Raw genomic sequence first — 18,382 nt, forward strand, 5'->3', positions numbered from 1 at the left:
CGAAACCTTCCGAACGCCCTATATTTTTCTATCGGAACACGCCTCGACGTTGACTCATGGTTGGTTTCCTTTGAGCTTCATGTAACTGGTCTTAGCCAAGTGGCTGCCGCGGCAGAATCAAAATCTGTTTCTGTTGGAGCTGGTTCGAAACCCGCTGACAACCTTTTCGTGGTGTATAGATCCTTGGAGGTCCATCTTAATTACTAGTAGGCTCAGTCATTCCGTCGAAACCTCCTTTTTATGTGATACCCTACTAACCCCAAATCCTAACGGGATGAATACTAACCCTAGTCTATCCATAAAAAAGAATCCACCCTCACGTCCCGCCATGGTCGTCTCAGAAATATAAATATATCCCCGGAGTCCATACGTGCCAACCTAGATTCTCGACAGACAACTGCCCAAATCACGAGCAACTACGCCGTGTTACATAATCATGAACGATGATGTCATTTCAAGTACTATAAAGCCATTGACAATTCGATTCCACTCCACCATATCATCATGTCCTCTCCCCCCAAAGACAATATTGCACCCCGCCCTCCTTCAAAGGTCGTTGAACCAACCAAAGTCAACACCGCACCACAACAAGGTACTATCTTCATTCGATCAACCTCGCTTAGACCTAATAAACAAAACATAGCTTCCACTTCACCTGGTGACGGCGCTCATATTCCCGCGGACCAGATTCGCGATCCCTCCGAGGTCGATCGCAATGACCCCAATATAAACGTGGTAGAGATCCCTGCAGAGAAAAAAAAGTCCCCTTCCTTCAAAGACCAAGTATTCGGTGAGTGTCTCTCTTACAATTCGGGCATACAAACTGACACGCCGGTAGGTTATGCCAAGGTATGATGCTGTGATCCGCATCGCTTGTTACTTATTACTCATTAATTACCTTGCCATTTACACTCAGGTCATCCGCGGAAAAGTCAGTCACCTGCTCATCTTCTATTGTTCTCTTTGTTTATCTGTCTACAGGGTCTTGGTAAACCAGCCGTCAAGGAGCAAGGAGAACGAGTGTTGCGAGGTGAAGAAAGCGTTCCGACGAAACGCCGAGGCTCTACTTCGGATTGATACCTTCGTCGTGTCACTGACTTTCCTTGTACTCTATCCTATCATCATCATCCGTCACCGTATATGCGGGAATCGTATATGTGGGACATTCAAGGTAATATATTTACCGATGAGGATTTATCTTCCCATTGCCAGGAAGTGTATTCAGTAACATACGAGATCTCCCGAATGTTCAAACGCTCAAACTCCACGTTCAACTGCTTCAGGAATATGCACTCATCTTGAAATGGGTGAACCCTTTGATTCTTACAGGTGAGAGAACAAAACTGGCAAATTGCGCATTATCCTCTTGTATTGAGCGGGAAGGATCGTCTGTAGCAACCGGAAGGAGATATTGGTGCACGACCCATTCAATTCCGACGCATTTTCTTAGGAATAAGACAAAACTGAATCCCGGAGAGAATATATGTACGAATGTACAAGGGTGCAAATAAAAGCGAAAGGAAGAGATGTCTTGATTATGGCAGCATTTAAGCAATTGATAATCGAAGCCTTGTGGCGCTGTCACGAAGGTTAATTCAATTCCAAATTCTAAACTTGAACTGGACACCCCCTTTCAACCGCAATACAGATAGTACAGTACCGCCGACTCAGCATTTCTTCAGTAGTAGGCGGAAACACACGGAAGCGACGCTTAAAAGCGATGAGCTTTTATTAGCCTGCTCTCGCTTGAAAATTTGAAATGTAAAACCTCGCTTGGACAACCACCATCATCATGTTCTCCACGCCCGATGAAACATCTACTTCACCTGTCTTCGATGAAAAACATATCGAAGAATCTTCCCCGCCTTCCAGAATGCACGCAAACAACCCAGTCGTCTCCAGCGCCGAGTTTATCCTCAAAGTAAGTTTTTATGACGACTAGTACTCCGAGTGAAACCCATTTCAATCAACGATGATCGCCACCAGCAAACAAACATCGTCAAAATCAACGACGACGGGATCAAAAAAGCCACACAATATGTCAGTCCAAACTTTGATCTAGTTCGAGAGCATCGCGTATCTGACCGACCCGCGCAGATTTTACAAAAGGTTGCTTCCGAGTCCTATACTCCACGCACATGGCGCACGCACCCCTTGCATATATGTCCGCCCGAGCCGTATGACCCCGACGATGTACTCACGGGTGCATGTCTGAACTGGATATTCCTCATCTCTTCTTTGAATTTCAGTTTTTGGTCGGAAAAGGAAGGCCAGCCGGATCGGTACGGCGTTGAATGGCGGACTAGTTGGGGGTAGCGAGACGATGACGATTCACACCGGATATTGGAGCTTAGTCGCCGCTCTGAATCGAGGTGGGCAAATGCATCATCATCTTTTTTTTTTTATAGAGTCCGAATCTGGACCCAATAATCGTCAGCGTTAGAGGAGGGAATACCCATCATCGACCCTAGATTTTATTCCTCCCAGACACTGTGCCCAGACTCGCTAATCGCGCACGTGTTCCGCGCTGCACCCCAATCTACCGAAACAATGCCCCTGTTTAATGAGCGTCTAGCGATCATGCGCGAAGTCGGTGCTATACTCTGTAACGTAAGTTTTTCCCAATGTGAACATATGCATGCTAGTTTGTTTATGGACACATTACATATAGGATGATTTTGGAGGATCATACCTAGGGTTTCTAGAAGCCTTTCAGAGAAGACATGAGAATCAGGGCACGGCGCTCGACCTCGTCCAATTCGTAACAGATTCGTTCCCAAGTTTTAGAGATGAACGAATGTTCAACGGACGACGAGGCAAGTCAAATTGAATCATGATAATCAACTGGCGTCTATCAATTCCACAAGACTGACGAATCTATACTCACTAGTACATTTCTGGAAACGGCCCCAAATCCTAGTAGCGGAGACCTGGGCAGCCTTCTACCCTGAAAACCCCTACACCCCACACCCCATTTTCCCCGGCCTCAGCGGAGCACAAATAAGTGCCCTAACGATGTTCGCAGATTACCGTGTCCCCCAGATCCTGCATCACCTGCGGATCCTCGCCTATCCCCCATCGCTCGAACACAAACTGCGCACCGGCACGTATCTAGAAGCTGGATCGAGAGAAGAGATGAGCTTGCGCGCGGCAAGCATCGTTGCTGTTGAACGTGTCAGGAGTGAGATGATAAGTTGTGGATCGGATTGGGATGCGAGTTGTGTATTGATTGATTTTTATCTTTGGGATTTGGCCAAGAAGGTGGAAATGGGGGAAGAGCGCGCTGAGGGGATTGAGACGGATGGGATTTTGCCAGCGCATAGGACGAGGAGTATTTGGTATTAAGTTTTTTGGGCTCATTGCAATTGATAGATCTAGACTTCACTTTACTCGTGTTCCCCTCTTTCGTCGATACTATAATACTAGTAGCGATAGGGTTTAAAATTTACTCGCATTTTTGTAAACACACTGACATACTAGAGTTCCATAAATACTGTCCGAGATAAGCTTCCAGCATCACTGCCTTTTGGAGTAATAGTTTAATTAAGCAGACGACAGTCTCGACAGTTACAATTTCAAATGTAGACGGGCGCGATGACGGTGGGCCTTTGATTGGTTTGCACCGAAGGTCTCGGTCAGCTTGCTTCCTACGATTGCAGCGGTCTTCTTGACGGCATGTCGTTCAAAGTTCTGGAAGTTCCTGTCTATGCAGTGATTTCGGATGAACTCAAGTATGCGGTTTCTAAGATGTTTAGAATAGCTGGACGGACATGGGCATGTGATGGAAAGGAACTCAACGCCGATACCCTGGTAAATGACGTACATGTGAATTATGGGCGACGTTCTTATCAGCTCGGTATCTTGGAAATTCAAGTCCATCAAAACGCCTACGTACGTGTATGGAATGTATGACGCAAAGAATGACATGAAACTCGGCTAGCGATAGCGTCAATTGATATCTATGGCGCAGCATGTAAATGTCATTAATGTTGATTGCAAACCACAGGGTCATCATGAGCCATAGCTGAGTTCTGGAATAATCCCAAATTCATCTGAGGAAGATATCGATGGAGGACCAGTTTGTCCGCTGAATCCGGCAGAGCTAAATCCACTTGGGCAGGGATCCGTCGCAAGTCGGACAGGAACTGTGAGCCGCAGTTCCTTGAAAGGTGATTTAGAGAGGTCGGGCGGAGTCATGGTCAGGACTACACAATCCTTTATAAATAGGTCTCAGCTGAGGTCATCACCAGAAATGTAAAGCAAGTGCCTACCTTGATGGAAAAACCGCCCGCCTTGAAGCCTCCGACCTTGATGTCAGGGCTGATGTAAATATCTCCTGAGAATGCAAGCCAGTGTGCACCGTCACCCTATAGAATCATGTCAATCATCAAGTACCCTGTGCTAGATGCTCTGCATGTCATACTGCGTGTCTGAAGGCACCTTCGCCAATACAATCGACTCTCCAGATATCGGTGCGGGTGCCAAGTATCAAAGCATTGCTGTAAAGCGAATGTATCAAGTACAGTCACACAAAGATCACTGAAAGAACAAACCGAACATCGACAGTCGTCTGCCTCAACAACTGTATTTTTGTGTGCTGCGTTTTCAGAGGCGTGGTTACCACCGGTCCCAAAGGCATAAACGCAGCAAGAGACATTGCTGAAGACGAAAACATAACGTGGAAAGGAATGGGCTCGTGCATGCAGAATGTTCGACTGGCTGGGAGATACAACTGACGCCCGGGAACCATCAGGATCGATATATACATTCATTCACAGCATCGACCAACCTTTACCATAATATCCTGTCCTCCCTGATTTGCGTGAATCAAAGTCGGAAAAACCTTCCATTGCGAGGGTCTCGATTATTCCCCATTGACCAGGCACCAGAGATGGTGGTAATGCGGAAGATGGACGAGTGCGAGGAAGGTACTCAAACGGAGTCGAAATCGTCCTGCAAATCGTGAAAAGGGGTTAAGACGATCCCACCTAGAAACACACCAATCTCCGCCCCCCAACAAGGATGACTTGACTGCATGTGGTATGATGTTTGGTTTCACAGCAATAACGCTTATACTATACTTTACCCTCGCGCGAAATCCAGGCAGGCCGGATAGGTGGGACTCGTGGCTTGGCGGGAGGGGCTATGCTCGTGGTTGTCAAAATGGGCTACTCAAACTTCACGCCACTTACGTACATAGGTTTTTCCGCCGTCCGAAAAAGTGGTTGGAAGAGGGAGACTGAATGGGAGCGAACGCGGGCATGATGATTCGTAAATTCTGTCCTTGACCCATAGAATTGTCTTGTTGAGAAACAGTTTGCAGTTCGCCGCCCCGCCTTCGGCCACTTCTTCCATCAAGAGGGTACCTTCGATCTAAGGGGATTGTATCAGAGTGGCCCCTATTCATCCAGCTAATCCGCTCACTTGAACTTCAACACTCGTGATACCATCTCGTTTGTGGACGTCGAGGGTACCCTCCACAGATGCGCCATAACCATAGACAGGAAGTGTGAGGTGGCCATCCTGGCCTGCGAGCCGAAGACTCACGCCACCATTTCTAGATTGTTTTACAAATTCACGCGGCGACCGGTTGGGATTTAGACGCGTATTATGAGTTAAACGGTATTCATGAGCCCGAGGAGCAGCGGTATACGTTGGCGAATGGACCTGTGATGAGGGAGTAGGGTACCCGGGGAGAATCACATTGGTTGCAGTGGACATGGTAGTGCACTAGCAAAGTTCGTAAGGGTCACTTTCCTTCTCGAGGATCGAATGTAATGTGGAACCGTCGAGCACCATGCGGGTCCTTGGCTATACTTAACCCTGGCTTCCCACTCCTTTCGGCGTTCACAGCTAAATGAGTATTAGATTCGGGGAAGGTCACTAATAAGGTTCGGGCGCTCCTTCAACCTCGAAGCTATGTTTCAATGATGAAACATGGAAATAACCGGGGGCCGGACGCAGTTCTCGATATTGTAATTATGCTACTGGGGCTCGAATGGCGCTAAACATGTAGAACGAGATTTTTTGTTGTGGACAAGTTTGGATGACTCACAAGAAGCAAGGGACATCATATGCATCTGGTGGCTGTACACTTAGAAGCGTGGCCATATGTATATCCCCACATGGGTATTCGGGTGACAACGGATAAGCCGCTTATAATATCACAACGTGAGCTCAGAGCTCATTCTAGATACATATGAGTGTATAAGTCGTACACTATGTTGTCCATACACGAGATTTCAAGAGAGATGCCTAAAATCCACCTTTTCCACGAACCCGCGCGATACTCCCCTGGATTCCTTTGACCACCCCTCGAAATCCCGACCCAACGCCAGTAGAGTCTGTAAGTGGGTTGCCATATTTATCACGGTATATGCCATCTTTCTCCAATTCATGTAGATGCGTGTTCTGATTTCTCCGGATGCCATCAAACCATTCCTGACATACTGTAGGGTTGTCAACCATAACGTTTACCTCTTGGCTATGATACCAAGACTGCGTGTCTGAAAATTTTTCATAAACATCGGTGAGAGGCCCATCGGTGAGATATACCTTGGTTTCCATTGCCTACGATCCCAACAGAATCATCAATGGTCATTAGTTTCACCTGGAATCAGATAAGGGTTCTGCCGGTAGCTTCAATAATGATGGGACGAACATGACAGTTCCGTTTCTGCGCGGATGCATTGACGGGCTTGATTTGATCCTTGCCTGAAATGATCACAGTTGAGTAATCGAAAGACACCCTCGCGGGAGAAGTACATGCCCGTATACCAATAGAGTTTGAGTTTCTCTTTCTCCTCGTCAGTCAACTGTGTGAACATCGTCTTGGATACTTCTTCGTTTGTGCCTCCCTGTCCAGGAAGTGCTTCCCCACCATCATTAAAGCCTACGTCTATATACAGTGTGCATTCGATGCCGCGCCTGACTGCATTCAAGATGCCTTCAACCACGGGGACTGCATTTAAAGTCGGACTTTGGATGAAAACCTTCCTCTGGGCGTATTTCAGCCCTGCAAGCCAGGCTGCATCCTGCGCGTTGTGCAAACCACTAGCGGGATTTCCAGGACTCCCATTGGGTGCACGGTTGACCAACACCATGGGACATTCTTCATGAAATGTGTGAAGAATGTGCGGCGTGTATTCATCTCCAGACGATGCTGGTGGCTCATACGGTATACTGGCATGTGTATCTGGCTGATCTCCGGCATCTGCATGGTATCAAATCAGGGGACTTGGATGTGAAATGATGACGACGGCTCACTGAGGTGCTCTGTGATTGTCTGATAGGTGCCGGAGATAAATGGGATCCCTGCATCTAGAGACCCAGAAGAGGAAGGATCTTCCTTTCCTCCTTTATCCACGTCTCCGTCGTGTATGCCGCCGGCCTCCCGTTGCAGTGTTTTGAAAAGTTCCGCCCCTGTGCTGCCATCCAGAATCCAAGTCGTGGCATATTCATTATCCATTCCAAACTTGTAGCCTCCCTCAGGCGCCCGGTACCGGGTGTTGAGCAACGGAAGCGGTGGGTGCATGGGTCTGAACCAACTGATGAGAGCAGTATCATACAAACTGTCAACAATCGGGCCCTCCAAGTGGATCATCATCTCCATGTTAGGACGGTCTTGAATATTATTCGAGTTCAGGAGCGCCATTTTGCGATCCACGATCATGAACTTGCAATGGAATGTTCCAAAAACAGGTCTATGCATCATATAGTAACTCGCATATGAGAGACAACCGGGAACGCTCACTGGTGAAAATTCACTAATTCGAAGTCGATTCCTGGCATATCGCTTCTCTTCGGGAGCTTTACTTCATCACTGGCCATTTCTGCGTCGTCGACAATAACGTGGCTTTCCGTGAGCATCTTTAAATTTGCACGGTCATACATCATCTTCACCACGACCTTCTTACCCCTTTTCATCGCTCTGCGCGAGAGTTCGAGCAAGGCATCGCATATTTTGCTAGCGGACTTGGATGCTTGCCAAAAGTTCGTTGCCAAAAATACTTCCGACTCAGCACGGACGATGCAATCATAATGATGCTGTATGATATCCGGAATTCTACTCAACACATTAGCGGAAGACAAATAAGGAAATGAATAACCATGTAATTACACGGAAATAATGCTCAGGTTCACGACACCTCTAGAACCCAGCAAGGGGGGCGATACCACACCAGCCCAAGGATTTGTATCGAGTGTAGCAAGCACGTCACAGTAGATCTTTCTATGCAATGAGTCAAGATTACATATCTGCCGCACTTTACTCGCCTTTAAAAATAAGTCACTTGGTCTACTGCCAAAATTTCCGCACTCGGCAGCGCGGTCGAGATCAGCTTGCGTGGGTTCACTAGGTGTAATTCGCTGTGTCTCATTCGCATTTCCACGCTGCAGCACGCCCATGAATGTCTCCAAATAACCACCGGAGGATATGGGCTTTTTGTGATGCTCTGCATAGAGCGTTTTCGCAAGATGCCCGGGTGATGATGCCGGGGAAGCTGCGAACGCTGCAGTAAGCGTCGTTTGGGAGTGAGTTAACGAGTAGACTTTATCTGAGACAGTCATTGTGGTGCGGAGAAGAGTGCAAAACTGAGCGCAGCATCAGATGCATCATGACGACAAAGTCGACGCCCATAGCTATTAAAAGAACTGGCTCCAAAAGCTCTAAGTAGTACTAGCACTACGCCACGATCCTGTTGTGTCATTGCGCGGATGCAATTTGCGTGCAAGGTCACGTGCGCGGGCCCCTTTCGAAATTCGACTCTCCGCCGGCCCCCATTCCTTTGTTTGACGAACTCTGAATCTACCAGCGCTACACTTGTATGGGAGTCTTAGAAAATGAATATATAATTCGCATGAAGCCTGACGTTGAACCTTTTAAATTCAAAGTGAACCCTTTGCAAACTTATCAGTGGAACACGAAAACCATTTGATCAAGCATACATTCAGCAGAATTAACTGTTCCATGAACAGAATTAATGATATAACCTATGAAGCCCACATAACCTGTACAGCATGAATATGTATGTATGTGATCTTGGTACACTGGGTACCAGACTTATAAAAAAACTATAAGTTAGCAATATAGCACGAAGTAGTAGATATAAAGATATAGCAGATGACGATATGGTTGTGAGTATATATACAGTGCAGTGGCCAAAACACAATGTGATGAGAAAAATGAGTTCATGAGCGATCGATCCATGGTTCTGTAGCAAGTCGTATAGGGATAACGCGTTGAAGTGAAAGGTCGGGTCTCAATTCACTAGGGGGGAGCAGTAAAGACAGTACAATGTAGTCCTGGAATCATTTCATGAGTTCGATTTCAGACTGTTTAAAGAGACGTCAACTCACCGAAGTGCTAACATGGCTGGTATTGAAACCAGTGTTCAAGACGGGAACTTCACACCGAAGGTCACCATTCCAACTCCATGTCACAGGCTCTGCTGATTCTGATATTACGGCTTTGGAGGTGGATGATGATTGCAGCATCATCTGTCCGCGACCAAGAACTTGGTCGTGACTGAATGACGTGCCTTTAATGTCGACGGTAGTCTTTCGTAGTATAAACACATTTAAAACTTCTTCTATTTCCGAGGGATTTTGCTGAGGAAGGAAGACCTTCGCAAGACTGTGCAAGAAGAGTGGCGAAGTCTCTAGTCGCAGATGGAAAGGTATCTTTTCCGAAGCAGTGAATACACGGACGGAAGGAAAGAAGAACTTGAAATAAACTAGTATCAGTTTCTGAATGGTCGATCGCGAGGACATGGACTTACATGACAGCGTGCCAAGAATGCTTCGTTTCCTGTATCAACGGACGGCTTCGTGATCCAAACGTTCTCCATCCAATCCTCAGGCGATTGTTTCACCTCGCTGAAGGAATTTGGGACTGGTCTTGATGGCCGTACTCGGGGACGGTATCTAACGTGAATGCTCATGTATACCTCCCTAATGATGAAAGTTTCAGTTTCGAGATGCATCTGGATCTACTGCGCACTCGCCTCGAAAGCTTCTTTCCAATCATTGGGACGTTTCTCGACTTTGTGACAATGATCTGCAGTGTGTAAACTATAGCCACGCGTCGCGGTTGTGATAGCTCAAAGGACGGCGGTAAGCGGAAAGGACGATCCTGGCCACGCTCTCGATAGGAGGTTGGAAAAGACATTGATAATGGCATGATACTGGGACATGTTTGTCCGTTTAGACTGGAGCTCTCCCATAGTGTCCGCTCCTTTGAAATGATATTCACTGCCTGGGATGGTTGCCCTGAAAGGTAGACACGACCTTCAAGCTAATGGGTGATATTAGAAATGACGTAGAGGAACACCGAACACGACAGATCGCACATACCTTCGCTGCAACAGCTACAACTCTCCGGCGATTGTCAAGTGCAACTTCTCCTCGAATAGTACTCCCAAGACCATAGCATGGATGACGGTCCTCTTCACGACAGTCCCTCAATCTGAGGGTCATCCCTCTTTCCCGGAAAGTAAATGATGCATTGTCTCCACGTTGGGTGCAAGGTGATCTTTGTATGCACTTCTCACCAGGAAGTAGTTTGGAAGAATAGTCAGGTGCAGGCTTAGATGGCGTATAGTCAGGTGCAGGCTTAGATGGTGTATACTCTGGTACGGAAAGTGTCTCCATGTCTACGGAAGATATGTGGGGCGTTTGGAGGTTGGACGGATACCAATCATAGACAGCAGCTTTATACCCATGTTAAACCAGTGGTATTGACGGTTGCATCAAATTCGGACGAAACGTGGACCCGAGGACAGCTCCAATGATTCAGCGGCTATGAGAACGGTGATGCGAAAGACGGGTAGATGCCTCACCATACCAATCTGAGCCGGTGGCCGGTGAGATCGCTGTAACAACGCTATGGACCTGTGTTTCTTGCTATGCTTATTCAACGTAAGGGAACACGTGAGTAACACACGAACAAAGATGATGTAAGGCTTGGCGCGGCGTGACCTAACTTAGGCACCGATACTCATGAGTCCTCGAGGAGTTTTTGTGTGACCCGTTCCCTCCCTTTCCCCATACCATACTAAAACGAAAGCTCCCATTGGCGGTGGCTGCGCTTCGGCTGCCATCAATGACGCAGCTCTGGCCGCCAGAGCCCAAATGCCAAAGGATCATACCCATACCCACATATGGATGAAGATTTCTAATGACGGCGGCGCGACGGCGTGTCATCTCAATACATAATTCTGAGTCATGTATCAGGGGCATGCACAGTGCCTTGCTTGTGCTGAGCGCTGCAGCGCTGATTGGGGGCGAGCCTTGTCATGTCGCAATTCATTTTGCAGTAGTTCAGTGATCCGCCGGAGCAGCGCCGCACATAGCGTTCTATTTTGATACTAGTAGTCCGTCTACCTGGCCGAGGTCCACAAGTAAGTTGGCTACACTTTGAATACAGTTCCGACGGGAACTTATATTCTGCATGGTTGGTAAATCCAACATAACACTTGAAAAGAGTCTCAAAATCTCATGGTTGGTGACAAAGAACGTGCAGGAAATATAATATTTGTAAGACGACAGCTCCCGAGGTATTACGGTGTTGTCACCTGATTAGGAAACCTAAGTCATTTCTACAGCATATATAAGCACGAATAGCCGCCGGCATGACGGTGTTGTCACCTGACTAGGAAACATAACATAAATTAGTAAACGGGCTAGAAACTTGTGAGAAAGTGAACTCACTATGTACGAAAGCTCGACCAATATAAGAAGTCATAGAGTAGAGCGTGCGGAACAGAGCAGTGGGTCGATCCCGCAAATAATCGGCCCCATGCTACCACGTTACTGCGTGATCCGACCATGGGTCTGTTACCAGACGAATCGGATGACATTGTTTTGAAGCAAGAAGCGGGCAACTCATAGGTTGCAGAGGTTCGAGGGAGAGCACAATATAATCCTAAATATATCGTCAACAGGGATATCATAAGAACCATGGTTCAAGTCTTACTCTGACCGAGAGCGGACTTGTTGCGAAGCTTGCGACTGTGACATCTTCGGTACATCGCAGTTCGCCATCCCAGTCCAGACAGTCGATGCCCTCGCCAAGGGGAACGTTGCGATATGAGTGATGATTTTCAGGTAGAGGAGCGGAGTATGTCAATTTGCCTTCTCCTAATATTCGATTGGACGATCTTTGTTCTTCGAAGACTTTGCGAACCACTTGGCGAAGTAAGTAGACGCGGATGGTGATTTCCCCTGAGGGGAGTACAGGGAGGCCGTGATCAGGTGCATATTTTTCAACGAATTGGGCTAATGAACTCGATGGGGCACGCAATTGGAGGTGGAACGGTATGGTCTCAGACAACGGATACACCTGTACTGAAGGAATAAAGAGCTACCATAGCAGTCAGGACTATGAAAAAACCATAATTTGAAAGGCTTACAAGACATTGCACCGGCGCGAGCCCGGAACTCTTTGTTGCATTCATGGTGGAGAGCACTTGATGCCATTCTTCGGGGGAGGTCTTCACCGTGGTCATGAACGGTACGTCGCTCGGAAGCATGGGTGTGTGCGGGCGAGAACGTGGATGATAGCATACGGGTACAACGAGACTGTAAATTGTCGAATCAGGAAATGTGAATTTTAAATATTGTTATTCATACTCACGAATCACTAGAGCGGAAAGAAGATAAGAATCTTCGAGGTCTTGAGACTACGACGCTAAGCGTGTAGGAACACGTGCCATCTGTCGCAAGTTTATCCTCAAATGAGGGGGGCAAAGGTCGTGATTGACATCCATCCATGAAAGCAGAAGGAAAGAATATTGTAAACGGTAGGATCTTGGGACAAGGCTCGGTGGATGAAGAACTCCACAAAGAAAACAAATCGGATACAACTGATGTGGTGACGGTTGTCCCTGATGTCTCAACACGAAGGTAACCCTCAAGCTATTGGGGAAAATAAGATAAAGCTACTTTGAAGAAAGATGTAATCCCTACCTTCAAGGCGACCTCAGTGAGACCTTCTGAACTTCGCAAAGACACGTGACCTCGAACGAGTCCATTTCTGCCGTAAATGGGCGTTATGCTCCCCGGTCGCTGATCCCTTAGAACAAGTGTGATGTTGTCTGTTATCCTACGAAAGACTCCAGTATTCTGAGTTTGCAGAGCCTGGCGCCGAGTCTCCTCAACTGTTTGTTCTCCTGGAAGAAGCACTGTCGAGTATGACGGCGATGGCGGGGACGGAGTGTACGACGGTGATGGTGGGGAAGGAGTATAAGAAGGCGGAATAGACTCCATTTTGGTTTCGAGGTATGGGGCGTTGATTCTCTTTCACGCCTCGATCGATGGTGTTTATAACAACGCGAGTACCAATTCCAGTGCACACGTACGCGAGACTTCTGACCGAGTCATCCTGTTTCAGACCCTGGAAGAGTCATCTAGATGTTGCACAGTCCGGCACCGCAGTCTTTAAAGATAGTCGTCTAGCTGAGTAGACTGCGCCCAAGGTTTGATGCACGGATCTGCTAAATCTGCTAATAATCGACGGGTGATCAACAATTCCCACGTATATGTCGGACACCATATACGTACATGCACGAGTCACTCTGACACTCTCCCTAAAATTGCGCAGTCGACTTCGTGAGCGTGTATTAAGCTGTGCCACCGGCATTCAAAGATCCAGGCTTTCTTCGTGAGTATCGAAGTTTGAGTACATCACAAAAGCAATATTATCCATGCAATGTATACGTACAGGTAAAAATGGCGTAAGCTATGCATGGCAATGCAACAATAATTTGAATAAAGGCGCATGCTGCCGTATCATATATCTGGATCCACCTTCTCTTCCCTAGGCAGAATGGGACCAAGATCAACGACAGTATAGAAAGTGAATGTCTTCACTTCTGGGGTCTTTGCAACTGTGCGGGAGGGCGTCCCAACACCATCCTCCGAAGGAAGTGGATCGTCGGAACGATAGGTATAAGAAACAAGCATATTGAACTGTAAACTGAAACTGAATACAAACAAAAAATTCACAAACGCTTCTGTAAACACGCACCTTTACGTGGCCCCGAGCTTCTTTGCCGATGACAACCTCACCCCCCACAACCGTAACATTGGCCCTCTTTTCTAAAACTCCTACAGTCTTGACTTTCCCTTTGCCATCTTTGTCTCGGGTTCGACCCATCTCCAAACCAAGCTCATCGTCTTCGAGCCCGAACATGTCGTCGTCATCATCATATTCCCATGCTTCAGCGAATGCAGCGACAGGGAATGAAGAGGTTGGCAGAGATATTGCGAAGGGTGTTCTGCGAGCCTTCTCCGGTGCAGTACTGTCAGCTACTGCAGTGACATGCATTCGCTGCACCGAAAGTCGGACTTGAATGGGATCGTAGAGGGGATTTGTCAGAGCCAGGTGGAAGGGATACGATTTTCCAGCCATCATAGCACCCGCATTCCTGTCATCCGCGACATTGGGTACCTTAGCCTGCGGACGTCTAGTGGCGTCAACCGCTTGAGTATGTGGGAGGGCCACAGTCATTGCTGGCAAATAATTGGCTGCCACAAGCTTGATCTTGTATCGCACAGACTGCGCTTTCTGTTCTGGTTTGATGAGGATGTGCCTGCAAGTCGGACAACGCTTCGAGACTTTGGAATGGAGTGGAATCCGGAAAGGTCGTAGATCACTGATCAGAGCACTCTCAGTTTAGTATCTTCTCCTACACACGCCCAAAATACACACACCTTGTTCTGAGCGAGGTGGTCCAGCTGTTTCCCCACCTTTGCTCAAGAGACGCGATTTCCTCCGCAGTTTCCATGCGTCGATGTGCCTCGACATCGGAACCATCTCCCTCCGACCCCAGCTGACCAAGGACACTAATATCCATTCTACTTTTGTACTCCGGCATTTCATCCTTATTTGCCGTTCTGTCTCGGCCCACACGACTGCGAGCGGGAGGGTTGTATTTCCCGACACCAGGAACATCACGCGCAAGCGCAGCGGAGGCAGCGGCTGTAGCAGATGAAGTGGGAAGATGGTGAGAAGAAGTACTCGGAACATGAGACAAAGAAGAAAGAGATGATGTACGGAGGAAGGGTTCAAAATGCTCTTTCAGTCGCTCAAACTCCAGGGATTCGGGGGCAGAGTCTTCGAATTTCTGCAGCTGTGCTATCAGATAGACGATTAGATGTAAACTGATATGTAGGGGGAGCAGCGCACCAGCGAGTCCAGTTGGCTTTTCAAATGTTACCCCAACTTCGGCAGAGTCCCATCTGCAGTGGTTACAATAAAGAAAGAAGGGAGGTTCTCCAACGTTACTGAGAGACACGGAAGGTCGACCATCGCCGCCATCAGGAGGGTCAGACGCGACTACTTGCAAGGTTGACCGGCATATAGGACATGAAAAGCAATTTCGAGCACATCTATTACTTATAAGCAACAGTCATGACAAGAGGATAAGAGCAGGTTACCTGTTCTTTTCCGCGCGAACGCTTGCACTTGGGACTTCGAAAAGGCAGTTTGGACAATAGTAGCCACTGACTTCGACGGAAACGCAGCGATTGCACCGAACAGCGTCACATTCCTCGCAGAAGAACAAGCTATGCAAAGGGTGGAAACTAGCAGAGGAGGACGCCATATGCGGGGGCGGAGGCGTCTGAACTGACTCTCCAGACTGGCATGGACAATAATAATGGATTGTTGGTGCCATGAATGTCTACGTTCTTGTCGACAGCGAAGACAATTTTTGGTGTGGTGCCACGGTGAGATCCACTCTCAGAGCAATCGAAAGGTGTTGCACCTCACCAGGCCAGGAAGACAAATGACAAATGTGGATGGTAGAAAGATATATTGGACTGACTAGAATCACTAGTGCTTCAAGTCATTCTGGTTACTCTCTGAACGTAAGTTACACCCGCTATTATGAGAGGCATGCAATAGATGGATATCAATTCATAAAAATAAGTGACTTATTACTAGCTAATTGTTCAATTGATCAAGTATGCCGCGCAGCGGTAAGTAGTCCCAAAATGGTATCACAGGAAAACTAGGTATTACGACAAGACTCCAAGCCCGCCCGCCCGAGCCACGTACAATCAGTAGTGTGCATCCCAAGCACTTCTGTATTCAGGAGCGTGAGCTGGGTTCGCATTAGGCGCCAAATGCATATCATACGCTCCTTGCGGCGTGGGGTCGTAGAGCGGACGGTAGCTCTGCGGTGCGTAAGGAACCCATGCGGCTTGTGTAGAAGAAACGCGCTGCGAGCGGCTGCGACGGCAGCAATAGTATACGCAAATGGCCAAAAGGCAAACCGAAATAACAACGCCAAAAATAACACCAATCGCCCATAGCGGCAGCTTGGAGTTTGATGTCGTAGTCGTAGTGGCGGTCGTGGTCGTGGAAGAATGTGAGTCCACTGACGTGAGTTCATCAACATTTGTGTCGTTGTTCAAGCGTACTCGGATAAAATCCACAGAGGCATCACTAGCATTAGTGATTGGCAGCAGTTGTATGTACGGGGCATTGGTGCCAGAATGTGCCCCATCGACAAAGGAGCCGAAATCGATCAGGAGGTATGCATTGCGCACTGTTAAGTTTTAAGACCTGAATGTCCTAAAGTAGTAGGTATCCAGACTCACAAAAGGCCATGCCGAGGACCATATCGTACATCACCTTGCCATCCTCCGTATCATCGTATGAGAATGGTTGGAACTTGTTAAGGGGATTATAAAGCTGGCAAAAGTCAAGTGGTCACAGACTCACAGCTCCAACGCACTGGTTGTTGCCTCGATCAAAGTTGAGATCAAGCGGGTGGATAGGGAATTCGATTCCAGCAAACAGAAAGGTGGCATTAAGTTCTTGATCACAGGGCAGTGTCCAGATTTCTCCTATGCCCGCGATGCTCGTTAAGGCAGCACCGGGAACGTTACCGTAAAGCGCCTCGGCAACGTACCTGTCATGACATATCAGAGTAGATGAGAGTTTTCTACAAGGAGCTTACGAAGGAACTTGTGGGAACGTGAAACCTGTATCAAAGACAACAGTTGCGTTATTAGGATAGGATGTATTTGTCACTTGGGTCTTAATGGTAATAGGTTTGCCATCTGGACCGATGATCCCATTCTCGTCAAGTAATGACATCCAATGCTGATTCCCGGGGACCATGACCGACGCAACTGGGTGTCGAGGCTGGGTCTGAATATCCTCATACTTAGTCAACACTTCTCCGATGGCGAGGTCGCCTGGATAAGGTTCGTCGGGGTCATGAGAGCGGTCGAGAAGAATAGCGACAAAGTTCGGTATGGTGTGGTTAGAGCGGAAGATTCGGTCGAGAGGAGGGTCTGCGGCCGCTGTCCCAGCGATGAATCTAATCACAGAGCTCGTGTATGGCCCAAGGCCGATAAGACCATTGATGGATTGCGTAAATCCGTCCGTCGAGTTTGCAAATACTTTGTACTGATCAGCAGATATGATAGCGGAGAGGAAGCTATACGCACTGAAATATTGGGCATCAATCCGGTAACCGGCGAATTCCATCGTGGCTGAGAAGACTTCCCCTTGAGGCAACGGAAATGAGCAATGGCTTCCCATTAATATTGTACAGAATAAACAAACAACTCACCAGCAGCATCTCCAGAGGCATAGCCAAGTTCAGTCCGGTAGTGCTGGTCAACTGCACCAGGAACCTGAGAGGTTACAAAGAGATCAGAGCTAAAGGCAATAGCATTGTCAGGATTTCGAGTTGAAAAATCGTCACTTGAGATTGGTTAACTTTCCTGCCGGTATCAACCAGGACACCGAACAATTGTCCATTCAAGGTGATGTTTGTTATGTAGTTGATATTCTGGTCATCTTTCAAAGTGCTTTGGAGGCCACTGATGCTTGTCCTTCTCTGAAACTTGGACCTAGAAATTCCAGTCTTGCCGCTCAGTTCGAGGTGAATCCCATTTACGATGTTCAACGTGGCCAAAAAGCCAAAGGGAAAAAGGAGCGGAAACAACCGCATAGCACTGGGAAGTACAGAGAAAAGATGAAATAAGCTGAGATGCTGAGTCGTCACTGTTATATGAGGGTTACCTGCATGTTTTACGTTGACAACACTGCCTGGAATTGATCGGGCGGGCGAGAAGAATCCACGTGTTACATGTACTAGTACTTAGGCTCACCATTTCCGACCGCATCATGTCATTAGTTGTTGTGCATGCTCTTCCTTCAGTTCTTAATTGTTTGTTATGAGTTACAGCTGGCAGAGAAGGAACGGCCATCTTCATTCATCCATGGGGAGATTAAGCGCCAGTACCCTTGGCATCGACATATGTACTATACTGTCTGATAATGCAATGTCGCTCATAGCCACTCACGTAATGAACTGTGAATGATCATTTCCAGTGCATGCTGATCTATATGGATGGAGTT

General features: G+C 47.6%; 8 protein-coding genes across 8 annotated transcripts; 2 read left to right on the forward strand and 6 right to left on the reverse strand.

The window, feature by feature from the left end:
• Positions 1-448: 448 nt before the first annotated feature.
• On the forward strand, positions 449-1,266 carry DFJ58DRAFT_805233 (uncharacterized protein). Its single transcript, XM_041391089.1, has 5 exons — positions 449-592; positions 644-790; positions 839-849; positions 917-931; positions 982-1,266. Exons 1-5 carry the CDS (start codon positions 505-507, stop codon positions 1,075-1,077), a joined length of 357 nt encoding a protein of 118 aa, XP_041240128.1. The 5' UTR covers positions 449-504; the 3' UTR covers positions 1,078-1,266.
• A 328-nt stretch (positions 1,267-1,594) lies between these two features.
• On the forward strand, positions 1,595-3,464 carry DFJ58DRAFT_805240 (uncharacterized protein). Its single transcript, XM_041391090.1, has 7 exons — positions 1,595-1,921; positions 1,987-2,040; positions 2,098-2,312; positions 2,350-2,372; positions 2,438-2,610; positions 2,672-2,816; positions 2,891-3,464. Exons 1-7 carry the CDS (start codon positions 1,793-1,795, stop codon positions 3,343-3,345), a joined length of 1,194 nt encoding a protein of 397 aa, XP_041240129.1. The 5' UTR covers positions 1,595-1,792; the 3' UTR covers positions 3,346-3,464.
• Positions 3,465-3,732: 268 nt separating this feature from the next.
• DFJ58DRAFT_805244 (uncharacterized protein) lies at positions 3,733-6,074 on the reverse strand. Its single transcript, XM_041391091.1, has 9 exons — positions 5,425-6,074; positions 5,197-5,373; positions 5,001-5,143; positions 4,887-4,953; positions 4,790-4,843; positions 4,554-4,732; positions 4,424-4,499; positions 4,272-4,367; positions 3,733-4,215 (listed from the first exon to the last, which is right to left on the reverse strand). Exons 1-9 carry the CDS (start codon positions 5,719-5,721, stop codon positions 4,012-4,014), a joined length of 1,293 nt encoding a protein of 430 aa, XP_041240130.1. The 5' UTR covers positions 5,722-6,074; the 3' UTR covers positions 3,733-4,011.
• An 82-nt stretch (positions 6,075-6,156) lies between these two features.
• On the reverse strand, positions 6,157-8,653 carry DFJ58DRAFT_805250 (uncharacterized protein). Its single transcript, XM_041391092.1, has 8 exons — positions 8,275-8,653; positions 8,120-8,226; positions 7,754-8,065; positions 7,267-7,703; positions 6,770-7,213; positions 6,662-6,714; positions 6,556-6,610; positions 6,157-6,506 (listed from the first exon to the last, which is right to left on the reverse strand). The coding sequence occupies exons 1-8, from the start codon at positions 8,566-8,568 to the stop codon at positions 6,256-6,258; spliced, it is 1,953 nt and encodes a 650-aa protein (XP_041240131.1). The 5' UTR covers positions 8,569-8,653; the 3' UTR covers positions 6,157-6,255.
• A 327-nt stretch (positions 8,654-8,980) lies between these two features.
• On the reverse strand, positions 8,981-11,033 carry DFJ58DRAFT_916073 (uncharacterized protein). The gene is made up of 5 exons (XM_041395464.1): positions 10,354-11,033; positions 10,005-10,294; positions 9,780-9,951; positions 9,358-9,723; positions 8,981-9,303 (listed from the first exon to the last, which is right to left on the reverse strand). The coding sequence occupies exons 1-5, from the start codon at positions 10,648-10,650 to the stop codon at positions 9,190-9,192; spliced, it is 1,239 nt and encodes a 412-aa protein (XP_041240132.1). The 5' UTR covers positions 10,651-11,033; the 3' UTR covers positions 8,981-9,189.
• Positions 11,034-11,410: 377 nt separating this feature from the next.
• On the reverse strand, positions 11,411-13,466 carry DFJ58DRAFT_49074 (uncharacterized protein). The gene is made up of 6 exons (XM_041380652.1): positions 12,967-13,466; positions 12,635-12,915; positions 12,411-12,579; positions 11,975-12,361; positions 11,710-11,923; positions 11,411-11,650 (listed from the first exon to the last, which is right to left on the reverse strand). Exons 1-5 carry the CDS (start codon positions 13,264-13,266, stop codon positions 11,801-11,803), a joined length of 1,260 nt encoding a protein of 419 aa, XP_041240133.1. The 5' UTR covers positions 13,267-13,466; the 3' UTR covers positions 11,411-11,650; positions 11,710-11,800.
• A 94-nt stretch (positions 13,467-13,560) lies between these two features.
• Positions 13,561-15,880, reverse strand: DFJ58DRAFT_805258 (dynactin p62 family-domain-containing protein). Its single transcript, XM_041391093.1, has 5 exons — positions 15,439-15,880; positions 15,188-15,390; positions 14,713-15,136; positions 14,027-14,654; positions 13,561-13,968 (listed from the first exon to the last, which is right to left on the reverse strand). Exons 1-5 carry the CDS (start codon positions 15,675-15,677, stop codon positions 13,789-13,791), a joined length of 1,674 nt encoding a protein of 557 aa, XP_041240134.1. The 5' UTR covers positions 15,678-15,880; the 3' UTR covers positions 13,561-13,788.
• DFJ58DRAFT_805265 (aspartic peptidase domain-containing protein) lies at positions 15,871-18,057 on the reverse strand. Its single transcript, XM_041391094.1, has 7 exons — positions 17,745-18,057; positions 17,589-17,679; positions 17,464-17,523; positions 16,968-17,415; positions 16,730-16,919; positions 16,606-16,678; positions 15,871-16,553 (listed from the first exon to the last, which is right to left on the reverse strand). Exons 1-7 carry the CDS (start codon positions 17,970-17,972, stop codon positions 16,063-16,065), a joined length of 1,581 nt encoding a protein of 526 aa, XP_041240135.1. The 5' UTR covers positions 17,973-18,057; the 3' UTR covers positions 15,871-16,062.
• Positions 18,058-18,382: the final 325 nt, after the last annotated feature.

Source organism: Suillus subalutaceus (assembly GCF_016647625.1).
Source record: "Suillus subalutaceus strain FC151 chromosome Unknown DFJ58scaffold_112, whole genome shotgun sequence".
Lineage (NCBI taxonomy): Eukaryota > Fungi > Basidiomycota > Agaricomycetes > Boletales > Suillaceae > Suillus > Suillus subalutaceus.

Bases quoted from the DNA above. Each gene is read 5' to 3' on its own strand.
- DFJ58DRAFT_916073 (XM_041395464.1), bottom strand. From the start codon at position 10,650: ATGGAGACACTTTCCGTACCAGAGTATACACCATCTAAGCCTGCACCT. The intron at 10,295-10,353 runs GTATGTGCGATC...ATCACCCATTAG, and splicing joins TTGTAGCTGTTGCAGCGAAG to CTTGAAGGTCGTGTCTACCT. The intron at 9,304-9,357 runs GTGAGTTGACGT...AAATGATTCCAG, and splicing joins CCAGCCATGTTAGCACTTCG to GACTACATTGTACTGTCTTT.
- DFJ58DRAFT_805250 (XM_041391092.1), bottom strand. From the start codon at position 8,568: ATGACTGTCTCAGATAAAGTCTACTCGTTAACTCACTCCCAAACGACG. The intron at 6,715-6,769 runs GCATGTACTTCT...TGATCATTTCAG, and splicing joins CAAACTCTATTGGTATACGG to GCAAGGATCAAATCAAGCCC. The intron at 6,507-6,555 runs GTATATCTCACC...AAAAATTTTCAG, and splicing joins CGTAGGCAATGGAAACCAAG to ACACGCAGTCTTGGTATCAT.
- DFJ58DRAFT_49074 (XM_041380652.1), bottom strand. From the start codon at position 13,266: ATGGAGTCTATTCCGCCTTCTTATACTCCTTCCCCACCATCACCGTCG. The intron at 12,580-12,634 runs GTGAGTATGAAT...GACAATTTACAG, and splicing joins TCTTTCCGCTCTAGTGATTC to TCTCGTTGTACCCGTATGCT. The intron at 11,924-11,974 runs GTAAGACTTGAA...CGATATATTTAG, and splicing joins CAAGTCCGCTCTCGGTCAGA to GATTATATTGTGCTCTCCCT.
- DFJ58DRAFT_805240 (XM_041391090.1), top strand. From the start codon at position 1,793: ATGTTCTCCACGCCCGATGAAACATCTACTTCACCTGTCTTCGATGAA. The intron at 1,922-1,986 runs GTAAGTTTTTAT...GATCGCCACCAG, and splicing joins GCGCCGAGTTTATCCTCAAA to CAAACAAACATCGTCAAAAT. The intron at 2,611-2,671 runs GTAAGTTTTTCC...CATTACATATAG, and splicing joins TCGGTGCTATACTCTGTAAC to GATGATTTTGGAGGATCATA.
- DFJ58DRAFT_805244 (XM_041391091.1), bottom strand. From the start codon at position 5,721: ATGTCCACTGCAACCAATGTGATTCTCCCCGGGTACCCTACTCCCTCA. The intron at 5,144-5,196 runs GTACGTAAGTGG...CCACGAGCATAG, and splicing joins CGGACGGCGGAAAAACCTAT to CCCCTCCCGCCAAGCCACGA. The intron at 4,216-4,271 runs GTAGGCACTTGC...CTATTTATAAAG, and splicing joins CGGGCGGTTTTTCCATCAAG to GATTGTGTAGTCCTGACCAT.
- DFJ58DRAFT_805233 (XM_041391089.1), top strand. From the start codon at position 505: ATGTCCTCTCCCCCCAAAGACAATATTGCACCCCGCCCTCCTTCAAAG. The intron at 593-643 runs GTACTATCTTCA...AACAAAACATAG, and splicing joins CAACACCGCACCACAACAAG to CTTCCACTTCACCTGGTGAC.
- DFJ58DRAFT_805258 (XM_041391093.1), bottom strand. From the start codon at position 15,677: ATGGCACCAACAATCCATTATTATTGTCCATGCCAGTCTGGAGAGTCA. The intron at 15,137-15,187 runs GTGCGCTGCTCC...TCTATCTGATAG, and splicing joins AAAGCCAACTGGACTCGCTG to CACAGCTGCAGAAATTCGAA. The intron at 14,655-14,712 runs GTGTGTGTATTT...TGCTCTGATCAG, and splicing joins ACCACCTCGCTCAGAACAAG to TGATCTACGACCTTTCCGGA.
- DFJ58DRAFT_805265 (XM_041391094.1), bottom strand. From the start codon at position 17,972: ATGCGGTTGTTTCCGCTCCTTTTTCCCTTTGGCTTTTTGGCCACGTTG. The intron at 17,416-17,463 runs GTGCGTATAGCT...ATCAGTACAAAG, and splicing joins GATTGATGCCCAATATTTCA to TATTTGCAAACTCGACGGAC. The intron at 16,920-16,967 runs GTAAGCTCCTTG...ATGTCATGACAG, and splicing joins ACGTTCCCACAAGTTCCTTC to GTACGTTGCCGAGGCGCTTT.